The 19,339-nt window shown below is 44.6% G+C and overlaps 1 protein-coding gene across 1 annotated transcript in view; it reads right to left on the reverse strand.

The window, feature by feature from the left end:
• The window catches only part of LOC123774836 (uncharacterized), a 598,107-nt gene that overhangs the window by 408,121 nt on the left and 170,647 nt on the right, over nt 1-19,339 (reverse strand). Inside the window, exons 2-3 of the mRNA XM_069316494.1 lie at nt 13,051-13,182; nt 9,352-9,513 (exon numbers count right to left, since the gene is read on the reverse strand). Coding sequence (XP_069172595.1) covers nt 9,352-9,513; nt 13,051-13,182 — 294 coding nt within the window. The remainder of the gene's footprint in view (nt 1-9,351; nt 9,514-13,050; nt 13,183-19,339) is intronic.

The following is a 19,339-nucleotide window of genomic DNA, read 5'->3' on the forward strand; positions in this document are numbered from 1 at the left end:
GGTGAATCAGTGGCACCCCCTCCCCCTTTAGTGTTGGGAGCAAAGACCTGCGGTTGTGGGCATTGCTGGTCCTCCCCTGTGGGACCAAGGAGACTCCGGTGAATCCCAGGAGTCGGAGGGGCTGAATATTCTGCCTTCTGAGCCCCTAGCAGCCGATTGCTAGCGGAGCCCCAGCCCCCCCCCCCCATGACAGTTGTTATGTTTAACACTGTCTTTTCGTTACACCCACATATTATAATTGTTATGCAAGTGTACTGCACACTCGGCTTTTTAAAATTGAAACAGATTCAGAGTTTTGGACCAAATATACGGCACCACACAACAATATATTATATTTGTGAGAGCCAAAGACCTACTCGTTAGATTCGCTTCGGCAAATAGCGAAGGTCGACGGCCTAGTGGAGGGGATTACAATTTTCATTGGGGTCTCGTCGTTTGCTCGTGCCTTGTCAATTGTTCATAGAGGGTTCCAAAGTGAGGAATGAGCTGCTTACCACATTGGTGTGTTAGCTAAGCAAGTCCTTCCTCAAGCGACCTAATTAAATATCACGACAGGAATAAAGGGTAAAGAATAAAGAAAATTCTTAGAAATTTTCTGAGATCAATTCCTTATACCAATTTCATTTATTCCCACTTAATCAAGTCACTAAAAACTCTCACAGCACTAATGGGGGGATGAGAGAAGAGTGGTGCTGAGTGACAACTCAGTGATAAGGAGAGACACGACCGAGCTCTAACGAAGGCCTGACCCTAATGAGCCAGAATGACGGACGGCGCTAACGCCCTATAAACATGCTTCACATTTTCAAAAAATGTTATTTGGCCATCAGACAGAAAGATGGTGTGGGATATTGTGGTCGTTAACCCAGTCCTGCGATAGACAGACATCAAGAGGTACACCGCTCGAATGCTTGCTCCCGCAGTCATGTGGTTGTGGTCCTCATGCCTATTTTATTTGATAGAAGAAAAATTGAAGACTGGTATCCCCATTTTTTTAAGATGTAAAAACTTTAAACTAAACAAATGTTTGATTGACTGACTGACTGCTTTTCTGGTCAGGTCTGTAGGTCTGCAAGAAATAATAGAATTGCAGGTAGCGAACATGTCTCCTCAGCTTTTCTATCTTCCGCAAAGCCTTTTCTCCTATATCAACCCTATTAGTTCATGTTCTCGTGTTTCACTTTTTGTTTTAAACTAAATCTACACACGCAATATGAAATGTGAAAAAATCTTACATTATGCTATGTTATCAGTGCTTGAATAAAAATATTAAGAGTGCTGAACATTGTGTTAATGTCTTGCTATAATATTAAAGTCTATGTTTTCGTTGGGCTACTGTTGCGCACAGTCATCTCGCTATGGCGGGTCAGTGTCACACAGTGCTAATGGCATAAGGTCAACCTGACGAAACTGTAGATCCTATGTCCTAGCAAATTGAAGCCGGGTATTTCACTAATGGCTCAGCCCGAGAGAGAAGCGGTCTATCCCCATAGCATATTAGAGTCTTCAGTCCACTGTTGCTGTTTGTCTTACTGAGTTACTGAGTGATGGTAGAAGCTAGGAGAAATGCAGACAGATTACAGGGTTAAGGAAATGACGTGTGATGGACGAGAGGCCATGTGTCGTCGGATGTAAGGGTAGGTTAGCTGAGATGAGAGCAGGTGCCGTTGACCACAGCTGACCAGACGCCTGTCACACTTCAAGAGGTGTACCGCTCAAATGCTCGCTCCCCGCAGTTATGTGGTAGTGGCTTGCTTCCTCATTTACTTGAGACACCTTTTAAGATGTAAAATGTTTCCCTCATTCAGTAAAACGCATAGAATGTGGTACAGCGGTAAGTGGTTCAAGGTCTGACTCATTTAACCCCGAGCTAACTATTTCACTATAGACTCATCCGGTCTTATTCTCATCGGTTACTGTTTACATTTGGATAATGCAGTCTTAGAGGCAGTTTTGAACTCAGTGATAATATATGTTTACTTTGCTAACAGCGCATGCTTGGAATTTGTATGTGAGGAACATGGTGCACCTAAGGGAGAGAGAGAGAATGAATGAATGACGCGTTTGAGGTAGAGCAGAAGTCTGACCTATGACCTTCCTTCAAGCTGGTAAGGGCTGTGGAGGGGGTGAGAGGGGAGTTGGGGTGGGGGTGGGTGGGTGGTGAGGGGTATGATCATCCCCAATACCTCCCCCCCCCCTCCTAGATGTTTGTAATGGCAAAGCTCCCAGGGCTAGATCTAAAACTGCATATATTCATTCAGTAGTGGGAAAAACACCCACAAGTCTCCCAGTGCTGCTGGCTAAGAAGTTATGTTTCCCTCATTCAGTAAAAATGTCTACTGACTTTACCTGAGTAACTGTTATGAATACTGGGACACGCATGTAAGCCCCCACAACCTTGATGGGGAGTAAACAGACTTGAGTACTAGGTGTAGGGGCCTGCTGGAGCGTGAGTATGGTTTGCGGTAACTCTTCATTTAACCAGTTATGTGTCAAACTCCAAAGAGGCTAGCCGCCCACGAAGGCTCGCTCCCCGCCCAGGCATGCGCGACATGGAGGACTACATACCTACGTCGTAAGCCCTGCTATGTGGTGCACTATGCACTCCTTGGCATAGTTACCCAGGTATTCACTGGTGTTGACCAGTGCTCCTCCTTTGAGGCGAGGCTGGAGGAGGGAGATGAGGGTGTCAACTGGTTGGCCCCCAGTCAGGGTTGGCCCCCAGGCCACCCAGGCCACCCGCCCGCCCGGCCCGGCCACCCGCCCGCCCGGCCCAGCCACCCCCTCCCCGCGCGCCAGCTCAGCTCGGGTGGGGTGCTGTGACGTCACGCGTTACCCTTGGCCACCCCCTTAGGGCCACGCAGTGGCCACATGCCTTGGCCACCCCCTTGGGCCACTTGGCCACTTTCTCGGGACAGCCTAGGGCCACATCTTGTCGACGCACGAGGAGCAAGCTAAGTGTTGACAGCCAGAGAAGTAGTGACCTGGGAAATGAGAGGAAAACGTGAGTACAATAGTCAGAGTGTAACAGTGTCTCAGTATTAGTGGAAACTCCAGTAAAAGTTGTGTTGTCCCTTAGGGGGCAAGGCACCCAAAAATCAGAAGAAAAATGGAATATTTACGAAAAGTTTCGAAAAATACTACAACGTTCTGGCAACACTGTGGTGCAAACCGTTTTAAGTTATCTTGAAAAATAACGTAATTAGAGTCAAATTTCCCACTACAACTTTTGTGAATCCGGTCCTCGCGGCGTGGGTGCGCCGCGGGGTATTGTATCTTACATTGTAGAAGTCTAATATTTCGTAATAGCGTTGAAAATAACATGTTATGCATAAAACGAATATAAACTCACTCATTGGCAACAGTCTCGTGTGAGAGAGAGGGTGGGGTTCGTGGCTTAGCAGTCAGTCACTGTGTGTGTCCCTCAGGAAGTGGATGTATCGTTGACGCGCTCTCACAATATCTCCCAGAACTCATGCTATTTTTGCTATTTGTACTGCAATATGACGTACCAAACGAACAAGAGAAAAGCATTGAAAGCTAGATGCATGCGAGCTCTCCATAGAAGTTACGAGCTGGCCGCAATGCGTAAATCACGCATTGTCACGAGTGAAGATCGTGACCGCGAGTAGAGTAACTTGTCGCGGCGCGCTACGCCACTAAAACTTCTACAACTAGATCTGCCTTCACAGCCTTTATTTATTATTCAATTTACATGAAACTTGCACATTATATGTAGAGTTTATGCCTCTAAAAGTACATGTAGTGTTTCTTATCTACGTAGATTTATTGATTTTATAAATAATGATAAACTTCATTTTGTTGCATACGTTTTTGGGAAACTTTAAAAATCTGTATTATTGCACTAAATACATCTGGGATAAAAATCCTTGGAGCAAATCTTAGCTGAGTGTCATAGAAATGATTTTGGTTCACAATTGTGAGCTGTGAAAGCAATTGAACATTGTTGAAAAATTTTATAATTTATTTTTTGTTTTCTCCTTCTCTATTTAGGCTGAGATGCTGAAACTTGGCCTAGTTGCAGCACCTTTCACATGTATCAGGATAATAAATAATGAATACTCTACAACAACTCTCATAGTTCCTGTAAGATAGCCCCTTAGCCCTGCCAGGCTAGGGAAGCAGCTGAGACACAGCTGTCTGTAGCTCATCCAGGTGATTGGTTGAGAGTACCTGGAGACAGATGTTGTACACGGTACCACACTGTAGATACATATAGTATATATATAAGTGTGTAGACTGACTCGAGTATGTACCGGTCAGTGTAGAGATTTACCATATAAGTGATCCAGCCTGTCGATTCTATATAATCGTTCAGACTTGATTAATGCCATAGAGTACCGCATATAAATTGTAGCATGGAGATAAGCAGGCCAGGTGTTGCAGGGTCGTCAGTGGATACCCTGAGGTCTGTATAATTAGGACATTGTTCTGATGTTATAATTTCCATTGATTATGTGAATGCATTCCATGTGTTTCATTTGCATATTTGCATGTTTTATGTACTGTGTTGTGTGGTGAGTCAGTAGATGTGATTGCTGACTGATTGCCTAATGATGTCATTAGCATGTGGGGTATGCTGACGGCATCATTATGTTGCAGTGTTGTTATCAGTTTATACGATATTATTGCCCTGGGAACTGTGTTGAGGATTTAGGGGAACCCCTTTGAGTATTCAGGGAAATTCTCAGTACTTAATGAGAGCAAGCAATTAGTTAATTTGCCCAATTATTGAAGAATTAGCGCCAGCTGTCCACGTAGCGACGGTGTTTTATATTAACGTAAATTGTCTTGCTGAAATAGACGTGAGTGATCAGTCTTTTGCAACGGTTGCAAGATAGGGGGGGCAGTAACATTGGTATACTCTTGTTGTTGCACAACCGTGTGTCATTATTGTGTGGGCATAGTAATTAACGAGTTGCAGTAGCCGCAACCGTATGTGGGCAGTGCATTTGTGTTGTTGCATGCCATTGTAGTGTGACCTATGTAACACTGGGGTTACTTTGTTTCTTTAAGTTGTGTTGAGGACTTAAGGATTCAGTGAGTTAATTAGATAAGGGGTGCACACTTATTGTGGAGTTAGTGAGGGCTGTTATGAGAGAACAGCGTTGAGCTTGAGTGAGATACATCTCGGGAGCAATTAATTGTCCGTGTGACAACTAATTGTCCACTCTAGCTAATTATGTAATTAGCCTTCTCATCATGAATTCACGTAGTGGAGAGGATCTGTCAGAGTCTGTCAGTATTTGTGTTAACGGAATTTGCTCGGGACTAATTACCTTTCGGGGAATAACAATTAGTGGCCCATGGAAATTAGTGGAGTAATTAACGACTGGAGTCAGGAGGGCTCAGATGACTCGGTAAAGCGAGGTCATGGAGCTAGCATAAATCGTTGTATTAATCATATCCTGTCTGAGGACAGTGGATTAATTGCACTCATGTTAATTAGGGGTAATTAACTCCTTTCCCGTGAATTCACAGTGTTTGATGAGACCTGCTTAGGCAGTGCGGAGTGAGACGTATTTATGGATGATTAATTATCGGTCCTGGTGACAGTTAATTAATTGCTCGGAGTTAATTATGGTAATTAACACTCACTAGCAATTTTTTGACACAGACTGTTGAGAAGCTACCAAGTTAGGGTAGGCTTAGTTAACGTAACTCAATGGGGATGTAATTAGTGGTCCTGGTTGATACCTGGTTGATGGGGTTCTGGGAGTTCTTCTACTTCCCAAGCCCGGCCCGAGGCCAGGCTTGACTTGTGAGAGTTTGGTCCACTAGGCTGTTGCTTGGAGCGGCCCGCAGGCCCACATACCCACCACAGCCCGGTTGGTCCGGCACTCCTTGGAGGAATAAATCTAGTTTCCTCTTGAAAAGGACCGTTAAGGTCCGTTTGACCTTAATTAAGAATTACTCACTGAATACTTGCTAGGAGTGAAGTGTGATGTAATTTAAGAGTTTGAGTTATTGTTAACAGAGATGACTTGTATTGAGAGAAACAAGTGTTGAGGATTAACGTAGAGTATCATCATGTTGTTGTCTAGTGTGAGACAATTGTTTGTGATTACCGTAGTACTTTGTTGCTGACTGCTGTGATCAGTCAATTAACGTAATTAATCACATAATCAATGTATTGATTAAGGCAATTTCTTTTGGTTGTCGTCTGGTGACGAGAGTAGAGTAATTTAGGGGTTTGTGGAGCTGTGTCCCAGAATCCCGCCTTGCCTGACTTTATTTACTGTTTTCAGTGCAACTTCTTGTAGGGAGTTGCAAAGAGTGTTCACACTGGGTTGTGATAGGGGGAGTCACTGTAGGACTACCCGCCTAGTTACGTGGGTCTCTCCTGGGGGGCGGGAGGACCCTTAAGCTTGGGATTATAGTAGCTGTCAGGGAAGCCGTGACACTATTGATTGCATGCTTATGTCTTCAGTGGGCATCATTGTTCAGTTAGTTCACTTGTTAGCCCGAAGTGTCAGCAGGATGGAGCCTGCTGTCATTTCTCAAGGGGCTGTTGAATAGCTGTGTTGCAATTGCCACTGGATGGAAAATAACGTAACCATTCGCTGTGGAGTAACTTAGTCTGTGATATTTTTCTTTGATTTGCAATATTGCGTCATCAGTGGGCACACCTGTGCTCAGGTTAGTTCAGTATGCAGCCTCACAGCAAGGGTTGCTATTTAGCTGTTTCTTATCGTGCCACTGGATGGACATGTGCACACACCCCGGGTAGCCCCCACAACCATGTGTGACTACATACCTGTGCACCACCTGAGCAGGGGGGCCTAATGGGCTCACCTGCTCAGGAGCTGCGCTCGGTTGTAGTCGCACTTTACACTACTCTCACGCACACTCATGGAGGTGCAGATACATGGAAAGCTAAAGTCTAGGGAGTGGCAACAAGGAACTTTCTGAGCCAACATGTCAGGGAACCCACAAGAATGAGAGGCAATGACGAACCAGCTAGAATCGACCTGATTTTCCCCTTGAATAAGTCAGAAGAAAGGGAAGTCAAATTTGAAGCCCCATAGGAATGAGTAACCACAGTGTACTGACATTTGAGTACCTGTTGGAGATAGGGATAACCTATCCAAGGATGGGATTGGAAGGGAAAAGACTAAATTACCGAAGTGAAAAGTATGACGAGATGAGGAACTTCCTAATGGGAATACCATGGGGCAACAGAACTCAGAGAAAAGACTGTACAAGATATGAAGGATTATGTCACCCAGAACTGCCAGGAAGCTGCTGAGAGGTTTATTCCGGCCCAAAAGGAGAAAAATGAAAAGCAACAGAAGAATCCATGGTTCACCCAGGAATGTAAGCTGGCAAAGCAACTGGGTAAAAGAACATGGAGAAACTACAGGAATAACAGAACACAAGAGATAAAGGAAAGATACCAGAGGGCCAGAAATGAGTACCTCAGAGTGAGGAGAGAAGCAGAGACAGTATGAAAATGTCATCGCGGGTAAAGCTAAGCCCCAATCAAAGCTGCTCCACAGCCACATCAGGAGGAAAACTGCAGTGAAGAAACAAGTGATGAAACTGAGAAAAGGGAAGAACCGATACAAGGATAATGACAAGGAGGTGTGTGAAGAACTCCACAAGAGATTCCAGGAGGTCTTGTCAATAGAACAAAAAGAAGTCCTGCACTAAATGAGGAGACGTCAAACCAAGCAACCTTGGAAGATTTTGACCTCACCAGTGAAGAGGTCAAAAGGAATCTGTTGGAGCTGAACGTGACAAAGGCTGTTGGGCCTGACAGAATCTCAAAGTGAGTATTAAAAGAAGGTGCAGAAACACTAAGTGTGCCACTCTCTATGGTGTATAACAGGTCACCGGAAACAGGAGGCCTACCGGAAAGCTGGAAGACAGCTAATGTAGTCCCAACATACACAAAAGGGTGACAGGCAAGAGGCACTGAACTATAGACCAGTTTCCCTAACTTGTATACAATGCAAGGTGATGGAGAAGATCGTGAGGAAAAGGCTCGTAGAGCATCTGGAAGGAAATAGCTGTGTAAAACACTACGAGCATAATTTCCCGAAACTGAGAGGGATGAGCTACGAGGAAAAGCTAAGGACGTGAACCTCACGTCCCTGGAAAACAGAAGAGTAAGGGGAGACATGATAACCACCTACAAAATTCTCAGGAGAATTCACAGGGTGGAAAAAGACAAACTTTTCTGCACGGGTGGAACACGAACAAGGGGACACAGGTGGAAACCTAGTACCCAGATTAGCAACAGAGACTTTAGAAAGAATTTTTTTAGTGTCAGAGTAGTTAACAAATGGAATGTATTAAGCAAGGATGTGGTGGAGGCAGATTCCATACACAGTTTTAAGTGTTGATATGATCGATCCCAGTAGGCTCGGGAATCTGTACACCAGTTGCTTTTTTTTCCTTTATTATTATTTTTTTTATTATTATTTTCTACCACAAACACGGCCACACATTTGATTGACAGTTGAGAGGCGGGACCATAGAAACAAAGCTCAACCCTTGCAAGGACAACTAGGTGACTACAGCTAGGTGCGTACACACACACCGCCTGCTGAAACAAATATCGATATGTGTATAAGCACAGATGTTGAGGATTGTCGCGGGATATCGACAACCGAAGGATAAGGATATACGGGTGTAGAGGCGTCGGGATATTTGTTTTGTTGAATTGGAGGCTGGGATGGAGGTGGAAAAGGGGGGGGGGTGGATTTCGGGGGCGCCTTAGGGGGGGCCTTGGATAGGGAGCTTTATATTGGAGAGGAGGTTATGGGTGATGGGGACTTATAACCCCATGTGCTTGTCGCCTCACACTGCCTTCTTACTGGCCAGTGTATGTGGTGGTTCTTGCCTGTACAGTCCTCCTGGGGATATATTGCCAGCCTTCATGCTCTCCCCTCTGTCACAGGGGCTAATAGTAGCTTACAATATTGCATAAGATAAAACGTATTATCCTGGGTACAGTTCACTTACCCTGGGTGTAGATGGTAAACTTACCCTGGGTGTAGACGGTAAACATACCCTGGGTGTAGACGGTAAACATACCCTGGGTGTAGACGGTAAACATACCCTGGGTGTAGACGGTAAACATACCCTGGGTGTAGACGGTAAACATACCCTGGGTGTAGACGGTAAACATACCCTGGGTGTAGACGGTAAACATACCCTGGGTGTAGACGGTAAACTTACCCTGGGTGTAAACGGTAAACTCACCCTGGGTGTAGGCGGTAAACTCACCCTGGGTGTAGGCGGTAAACTCACCCTGGGTGTAGACGGTAAACTCATCCTGGGTGTAAACGGTAAACTCACCCTGGGTGTAGGCGGTAAACTCACCCTGGGTGTAGACGGTAAACTTGCAGGGGGCGGTCTGAGCACCGACGGTGTTCTGCGCCCAGCACCACACCTCAAATCTCTCCTCCTCCACACGGGTCAGCGTGTAGTGCCCAGTCAATCCCTCCTTCCGTCCCATGCTGTGTAGTCTCACAGGCGGAGTCTCTGGTGGAAGGGAAAGCTGTGATGGGAGGGTTAAGGGTGCATGAGTATTGGTGGTGGTAGAGGGACCGACTCTCACAGTAAACACAGTACTTGTGGAGGGAGAGGGGCCGACTCTCACAGTAAACACAGTACTTGTGGAGGGAGAGGGGCCGACACTCCCAGTAAACACAGTACTTGTGGAGGGAGAGGGGCCGACACTCCCAGTATACACATTACTGGTGGTGGGAGAGTGGTGGTGGCTTTCACATCGCTGGGGAGTCGACCCGTGTCTAGCCTCTCCTCAAGGTCAAGGGTCAGTCTCCCACCCACAAAATTAGCTCAGTTGGAATAACAGGTAACGCTGGGCGATGGATATTCAACTGCTTGTCAATCCGAACGCAGAACAACAGTCAACTAAATAAAATCGATCTCAGGAACAGTGAAAAGCTCTGAGCCTCGGGGCACAGTCCTTGCACCACTGCTTTTCCTTATTATCATATTCCATTCAGACAAATACACAACTCACAGCTTAGTATAATTTTTTTTGTCATTTGACTCATATATAATCGTGAAAACTACTTATGTTGAAGACATTGCAAAACTACAAGTTGATAATAATATTGCTTTCAATCGTGCAGCAGAAAATATTATGTTTAGCAGTGATAAATTCCTGGCCCTTAAATTACCCTACCCTACACTTACACACACTACCTTACACTTAGACAACCTACCATACACTTACACCACACCTACCTTACATCCATACACCATAAACAACACATACACACCCTACGCTATACATTCATATCATAATATTAGGGTAGAAGCAAAAATTAGGACCTTAAATAAAATTCAGAGTACAAAACACAATCAAATGTGCTCATAGTAGGAAAGCAGGATGTAAAGGATCTGGGAATAATGATGTCAGACGACCTAACGTTTAGGGAGCATAACCAAGCAAATATTGCGTCAGCCTGAAAAATGGATTGCAAGAACCTTCAAATCTGGCGATCCCACCACAATGGTTGTACTATTTATATTTCTTGTGCTGTTGCGTCATGAGTACTGCTCGATATTCACTTCTCCCTTCGGAGCAGGAGAGAGATTGCCGAAATAGAGAATACAGAGAGCATATACGGCACGCCAAGACACAACAAAACATCTCATTTGTTGGAATCGTCTCCAAGCTTTCAAAATATACTCCCTTGAAAGGAGACGAGCGAGGTATCACATAAAATATATATGGAAAATACTGGAGGGCCAGTGTCTAAATTTGGCCAGAAAAATAACTACATACTGGAGTGAACGATATGGAATGAAATGCAGAATAGGGCCAGTTAAGAGTAGAGGTACATAGGCACAATTACAGAACACTGTCTGAATATTGGAGGCCAACAGTTGTTCAGTATCCTCCCAGCAAGTATAAAAAATATTGCTGGAACGAAAGGGTTCTTAAAAGATAATTAGACACTTTTCTGCATGAAATGCCAACCCAACTAGGCATTGGTGGATATGCAGGCGTGCGGGCCGCTCCAAGCAACAGCCTGTCGGACCAAGCTCTCAAGTCATTTCTGGGAGTAGAAGAACTCTCAGAACCCCATCCGGGTACAATCTAGGTACGTGACCGAGAAGAGGAGGCAGCGAGGCGTCTAATGGGCTTAAGACACTACAGATACTTAAGACGTTGAACAGGAGACACATACCGGCCTGTGCTCTGAATTATTGCAGTAACTCGTGAGTGCAGCCTTGTCAATCCTGAGTTGAGTGCTGAAGTCATTGTGACGGCGCGTAGAGTACCCTTCTCAGCCTCTGGGAGGTGAAATACATGATTTTCGTCGCGAATTTCAAAGCTGTGAGATGAAACCTGGCGACGGTCAACACTGTAGGACGGTTTAGGAGTGCAATACGTCCTCCTCTGTGGCAACATTCAACGCAGAGGTAATTGTTCCACAGTCACTCTGAGAATTCCTACCACTGACCATACGTCTAACAAATACATCAACAGATATTCACACACATCCACACCTCACACTCATTTACACTCTAAACCACCCCATCTACGGCCCCATCCACCACACCATCCACCCACACCATCCACCACACCTTCCACCACCCCATCCACCACCCCATCCACCACACCATCCACCACCCCATCCACCACCCCATCCACCACACCATCCACCACACCATCCACCACATCATCCTCCACACCATCCCCCACACCATCCACCACACCATCCACCACACCATCCACCACACCACCATCCACCACACCATCCACCACACCACTATCCACCACACCATCCACCACACCATCCACCACATCATCCCCCACACCATCCCCCACACCATCCACCACACCATCCACCACACCATCCACCACCCCATCCACCACACCATCCACCACCCCATCCACCACACCATCCACCACCCCATCCACCACACCATCCACCACCCCATCCACCACATCATCCACCACACCATCCACCACAACACCATCCACCACACCATCCACCACAACACCATCCACCACACCATCCACCACACCATCCACCACACCATCCACCACCCCATCCACCACACCATCCACCACCCCATCCACCACACCATCCACCACACCATCCCCCCACACCATCCACCACACCATCCACCACACCATCCACCACACCATCCACCACACCATCCACCACACCATCCACCACACCATCCCCCCACACCATCCACCACACCATCCACCACACCATCCCCCACACCATCCCCCACACCATCCACCACACCATCCACCACACCATCCACCACACCATCCACCACACCATCCACCACACCATCCCCCACACCATCCACCACACCATCCACCACACCATCCACCACACCATCCACCACACCATCCACCACATCATCCACCACATCATCCACCACACCATCCACCACACCATCCACCACAACACCATCCACCACAACACCATCCCCCACACCATCCACCACACCATCCACCACACCATCCACCACACCATCCACCACACCATCCACCACACCATCCACCACATCATCCACCACATCATCCACCACACCATCCACCACACCATCCACCACACCATCCCCCACACCATCCACCACACCATCCACCACACCATCCACCACAACACCATCCACCACAACACCATCCACCACAACACCATCCACCACAACACCATCCACCACACCATCCACCACAACACCATCCACCACAACACCATCCACCACACCATCCACCACACCATCCACCACACCATCCACCACAACACCATCCACCACACCATCCACCACACCATCCACCACACCATCCACCACAACACCATCCACCACAACACCATCCACCACACCATCCACCACAACACCATCCACCACACCATCCACCACAACACCATCCACCACAACACCATCCACCACAACACCATCCACCACAACACCATCCACCACAGCATCCACCACAACACCATCCACCACAACACCATCCACCACAACACCATCCACCACACCATCCACCACACCATCCACCACACCATCCACCACACCCACCTGGAGTCCTCTTGATGGCCCAGGAGAAGGTGACGGAGGCCGGGTAGGCCACGACGGTGCAGGCGAGAGTGACGGAGCCTCCACTCGGGGCCACGTACTCCTGACGCTGGTCCTCCTGGCACACCGGGGCGACTGTTGGGTGACAGGAAGAGAAAATGAGAGACTCTGGAGAAAATGAGAAATGTGAAGATACAGAGAATGAGAAATGTGAGGGAGAGTCACGTCTTACGCGAGAGAAGCGGAAGCCAGATTGAGAGAACAAATGAGAACGAAGAAGAGCTGAAATTCACGAAAAGGAAGAAAATGGGTCATAGCTAAGTAAGAGAAGAGAACATGGAGAGCGTGTAGAGAGAGAGAGAGAGAGAGAGAGAGAGAGAGAGAGACAGAGAGACAGAGAGACAGAGAGACAGAGAGACAGAGAGACAGAGAGAGAGTGCAAATTGGACAGACCTGCAAATGGATGGCAAAACCCTAGAGTTCACAGATGAACCTGACGTCTTGGGAATGATGTTCGACTTTTCAATGACAATGAAGAGATATGTGTTTAACCTAGCTCAAAAGGTAGCCAAGAATCTTACAGCTCTACGGCGCATCTCACACCTTGACAACATGGGCTGCAAAACCTTTTATGAAGCACAAGTTCACTCTCATCTAGTACATAGTACATGCACCCCTTTCCTGGATCGCCTGTCCTCAATCATACATCAGATTGTTGGACAAAGTGGAGAGACGGGAAAGAAGGCTCATCTCTAGTCTTGACCAAGTCTGGTGCGAACGGTCTGAACATCAGAGCTTGCACCACCATCGGGATGTTGAGGGTTTTACTCTTATGTGCAAGGCCAACATCCACAAAGATCCACACCTGGCCCAACTCGGTGGACTACCAATAGTTGCCACACGTAGCACTAGGCTCTCAACCTTCATCAGTCTCATGCTGGAAATGCCTTTTTGAAGATTGTCACTCTATTAGCGATCATTCGTTCCTAGGCTGACTCGCATCTGGAACTTGTTCGCTCAACAGGTTGATACACGGGAGATCAGGTCAACTGATCACATGAAAACTCTAGCACACGATTGGCGTCAAGCTTATCCCGTTCCTTATATGATTGTTACCTAATGATGTTAATGCATAAAGGCTATTCCTACTGATGCATATAACAGGCTCATGAAATAACTGGGCCTCTAGAAGTAGGTTTCAACTTAGGTGAGGAAGTATTACAGCTCTTGCTTGCAGTTTCACCAGGTTCCTTATATGATAGTTCCTTTATGATAGTTCCCTATGTTATAAGTTCAAAGTTCATTTTTTTTTTTTTTTTTTTTAGATATATACAAGAGTTGTTACATTCTTGTACAGCCACTAGTACGCGTAGCGTTTCGGGCAAGTCCTTTTCTCATGAAATAAATGAGGTTCTAGGAGCAGGCTTCATATTAGCAGAGGTAGGATAACACCTCCTGCTTGTAGTTGCACTAGGCCCTTTATTTGACAGCCCTTGTGAATTCTAACCTTATATAAAAAAAAAAGTGAGCGAGTGAGAGAAAGTGACAGAGAAAGAGAGATAGAGAAAGACACACAGAGGCAGAAACGAAGAGAAAGAGACAGGCAGAGGCAGAAACGAAGAGATAGACAGACAGACAGACAGACAGAGAAAGACAAAGACAGACATAGACAAAGACAGAGACAGAGAGAATACTCCTAAAAAAAGAATACAACTCCAACAATGGACTAGGTGTTATGTATAATATTCCCTGAACCTCTATACAGGAGACAATAAAGTTGAATCACTACGAGAAAGCCTCTTCCATTATCGATAAAACACTAAATAATACAACATTATCCCGTCTACCCCCACGAGTTTCAGGCTTATCGAGCAGACTTAAAACTTGGAGACGCGCCACCCGAGATCACTCTGAGAATCAATACGAACTTGATGATTTAAAAGTGATTAGAGGAACGTCTTCAAACGTAAGCAGATTCAGGTGCCTCTGATCAGGGAAGATGCTTGATCGTGCTTTATTTTGCTCCTCAGTCATCTTGAAACGAAAACTTTATGCCATAAATTGTGATATATCAGATCTCATGCTCACAGTGAATATGTAGATCTCATAAAAAGTTTGTAGGACTCATAACAAGTTTGTAGGACTCATAACAAGTTTGTAGGACTCATCACCAATTATAGACTAATCTCAAATAAGTATATTGGACTTACAAAGAAGTATGCAGGACTCACGAAAAATTCTGGAGATAATGGGAATTGCAGGTATTTGTAAACATAGCGAATGTGTTCTAACACTTGCTCTTATTCGTATTATAGAGGCGTTTGAGCAGTCTGACAATTACGTCCTTACATTTTGTATTGGTTCTATAGCTCTGTGTCGCTCACAAAGACCCCTAGACGTACAATACTTCCTTGGTCTTCATGCCCTTGACGCTTAATGGGCCTGAGCAAGAGGCTGAGAATCTCTGTGACGCTCTGCGTGGTGCAGCAGTGTTGATTGCTCTGTTTCGTGCTCTTTGATACGCTGCGTACATCCGTGATGTACCCTGTTTAGATTTCTGCAGGTTGTTCGGTGGTGCTCCCTTATCTTAATGCTGACTCTCATGATACCTCTGTTGTCCATTAGCTGGAAGAGGAGGGCGCGAGAGTGCTTACCATGACCTGGGATGGGGAATATTGCCTCCGGAATGGACAACATCATGGATGGTAATGGGGACAAACCCAATAGATGTCTCAGTGCTAAAGGCAATGGTATTGGTAAACGTGTCGAAGGAATTGCTAACCAATTATAGAAAAGCCATGGACTTAATTAGGACAAGGTAGGGATAAGGACACATGTCGCGTTTTGTCGGCAAAATATAATCCAATGCTATTCATATCTATTACAGGAATAATAAATCTTGCCCCTGTACACTCCTATAGATCTATATAAATAAAAATGGAAATGTTCGTTTGTTCAAAATCGCTAATCTCCGAAAGTTCTTCACCAATTGCTTTGAAATTTTAACACAATATTAAATTTGCATCCGAGCGGGTTTATATATACTTACTATATTGATGTCAGGTCTGTGACGGAAAAAACCTGCTCTTTCCTGAAAAACTGTGTTTTTCATGTGTTTTTTTCAGGTTAGGGAAATCTTCGAAACCTCTTTACCGGTTGCTTTGAAATTTTGACACAACGTTGCTTTTGAATAGGCACGTCTTTCTATATATCTACCATATACATGCCTCACCTGTGACAGGAAAAAAACATGCTTTGTTTGAAAAACAGCGCCATGTGTTGAACGTATGAGCAACACACGTTGTAATCTCCAAAAGTTCTTTCTTCACCGATTGCTTTGAAATTTTGACACAACGTTGCATTCAAATAGGCGCGTCTTATTATATGCCTACTATATAGATGCCACACCTGTAACAGGTAAAAACATGAGTTTTTGAAAAACAGCGCCATCTGTTGCACATAATAGCAACATGCACACTATACTAAATATGTCACGATTTCCATTTCAATGTTTCCGATTGTATTGATAAATTATATTTTCATAGATTTCGTTTTATTTATGTTTTTATTGAATTATTTGGTGTGACATTGTGTTGGAATTGAGCTGTGTTGTTTACCATACAGTTCATTTCGTAGGTGTAAGTATGGATGCCAAACCTGTGACAAATAAATCCGTGCTTCCCTTGAAAAACAGCGGCATCTGTTGTATGTCAGATCAACACACAAGCTATACTAAATATGTTACAATTCCATTTCAATGTTTCTGATTGCATTGATAAATTGAATTTTCATAGATTTCGATTTATTTTCATTTTGATTTAATTATTTTGTGTGAATTGTGTTGGAATTGAACTGTGTTGTTTACGATACTGTTCATTTCATGAGTATAGTTTATTTTTAATTTTTTTTATATTTTCATTTAATTTTTCAACTGTTTTTCATATATTTCAGTGATGGGAACATCAGATGACTTGATGCTCCCATTTTTCTGTTGGAAATATCAGACCATTTGGGAAGGCATCAGACGAGAAAGTGGGGAATGGTGGGGATGACGAGGGGACCAGGGAGAGGGGGTAATGGTGGGGAAGGACGAGGGACAAGGGAGGGGGGGGGGTAATGGTGGGGAAGGACGAGGGGACGGGGGAGTTTGGGATGGTGCGGACGAGGGGATGGTGAATGGAAAATGATAGGGAGGACAAAGAGACAGGGGAGTGGGGCATGGTGGGAATGAAGAGGGGATGGTGGAGTGGGGAATGGTGGGAAGGACTGGGGGACAGGGAAGGTTGCTGTGGCTCAGCCACAGCAATGCGTGGCCGGGTACTGCTAGTTTATCTATAGAAGCAAAAATAGAAATGTTCGTTCTTTCAAAACTGCTAATATCCGAAAGTTCTTCACCGATTGCTTTGAAATTTTCACACAACGTTCCATTCGTATCCGAGCAGGTTTTTGTATACAAATTATATAGATGTAATGTCTGTAACAAGAAAAAACATGCATTTAAAAAAAAAACTTTTTCAAGTAAGGGAAATCTTCGAAATCTCTTTACCGATTGCTTTAAAATTTTGACACATCGTTCAATTTGTATACGCACAAGTTTTTATATACCTACTATATAGATACCAGACCTGCGACAAGTAAAAACATCCTTTTTTTAAACAGCGTAATTTGTTGCACGTAATTGAAACACAGTTACTAAATATGTTACGATTCCATTGCAATGTTTCCGATTGCACTCATCAATTGAATTTTCATAGATTTCGATTTATTTTCATTTTTATATAATTATTTTGTTTGACATAGCATTAGAATCGAGCGGTGTTGTTTACCATATCATTCATTTTGTGAGTATAAGTACTTACTGCTTCAACTGTGACAGGTAAAAACTATTTTTTTTTAAGAAACAGCACCATCTGTTGCATGTAAGAGCAACAAACGCTATACTAAATATGGTAGATTCTATTTCAATATTTCCGAATGCATTGACAAATTGAATTTTCATATATTTCGATATCTTTTCATTTTGATTTAATTGTTTTGTGTGACATTGCGTTGGAATTGAGTGATGTTGTTTACCATCTCATTCATTTTGTGAGTATAAGTATAGATGCCTCACCGGAGAATGGTAGAACATTCTTAAAAAAAAGTGCCATCTGTTGCATGTATGTGCAACACACACCATACTATATGTTACGATTAAATTTCAATGTTTCTGATTTCACTGATAAAATGAATTTTCATAGATTTCGATTTATTTTCATTTTGATTTCATTATTTTGCGTGACATTGCATTGGAATTGAGCTGTGTTTTTTACCATACCGTTCATTTCTAGAGTATAAGTATTGATGCCACACCTGTGACAGGTAAAACCATACTTTTTTTAGAAAAACAGCGTCAACTGTTGCATGTAAGAGCAACAGACACTATACTAAATGTTTCAATTCTATTTCAATGTTTCTGATTGCATTTATAAATTGAATTTTCAGAGATTTCGATTTATTTTTATTTTTATTTAATTACTTTGTGTGACATTGCGTTGTAATTGAGCTGTGTTGTTTACCATACAGTAAATTTCGTGAGTATAGTGTATTTTTTTATTTTTTCATTGTTTTTCATTTCGTTTTTTTAGCTGTTCTTATTTTTCAGTGATGTGAACATCATTTCGTTTAATGTCCCCAGTTTTCTGATGGGAACATCAGATCATTTGGGAATGCATCTGGAAGGGAATGGGGAATGGTGGGGAGGACGAGGGGATGGGGGAGTTGGGGATGGTGGGGACAAGGGGGCGGAGGAATATAGAATGGTGAGGAGGACTAAGGGATATGGGAGTGTTGGATGGTGGGGAGAGAGAGGGGACAGGGGAATTGTAGGGAGAACAAGGGCACAGAGAAGTGGGAGATGGTGCGGAGGATGAGGGGACGGTGTAGTGGGGAATGGTGGGGACGACAGAGGACGGTGAAGTGTGGGATTGTGAAGAGGACAAGGGGACGAGGGAGGAGGAATGGTGAGGAGGACGAGGGGATGGGAAAGTGGGGAATTGTTGGGAGAACGAGGGGACTGGGGAGTGGGGAATGTTTGAGAGGGCATGGGGACAGGGGAAAGGGGGGGGGGGGAATGGTTGGGAGGACTGAGGGACAGGGGAACGTTGTTGTGGCTCAGCAACGCACATGCGTTGCAGAGCCACAACAACGCATGGCTGGGAACAGCTAGTATAATATAATAATATTAATGACAAGGATTTGATAAATGGAGCTAATTTCTTACATTTTTGTGTCGTGTTCTAAAATAAATGAT

The sequence above is a fragment of the Procambarus clarkii genome, chromosome 84 (assembly GCF_040958095.1).
Source record: "Procambarus clarkii isolate CNS0578487 chromosome 84, FALCON_Pclarkii_2.0, whole genome shotgun sequence".
Classification (NCBI taxonomy): Eukaryota; Metazoa; Arthropoda; class Malacostraca; order Decapoda; family Cambaridae; genus Procambarus; species Procambarus clarkii.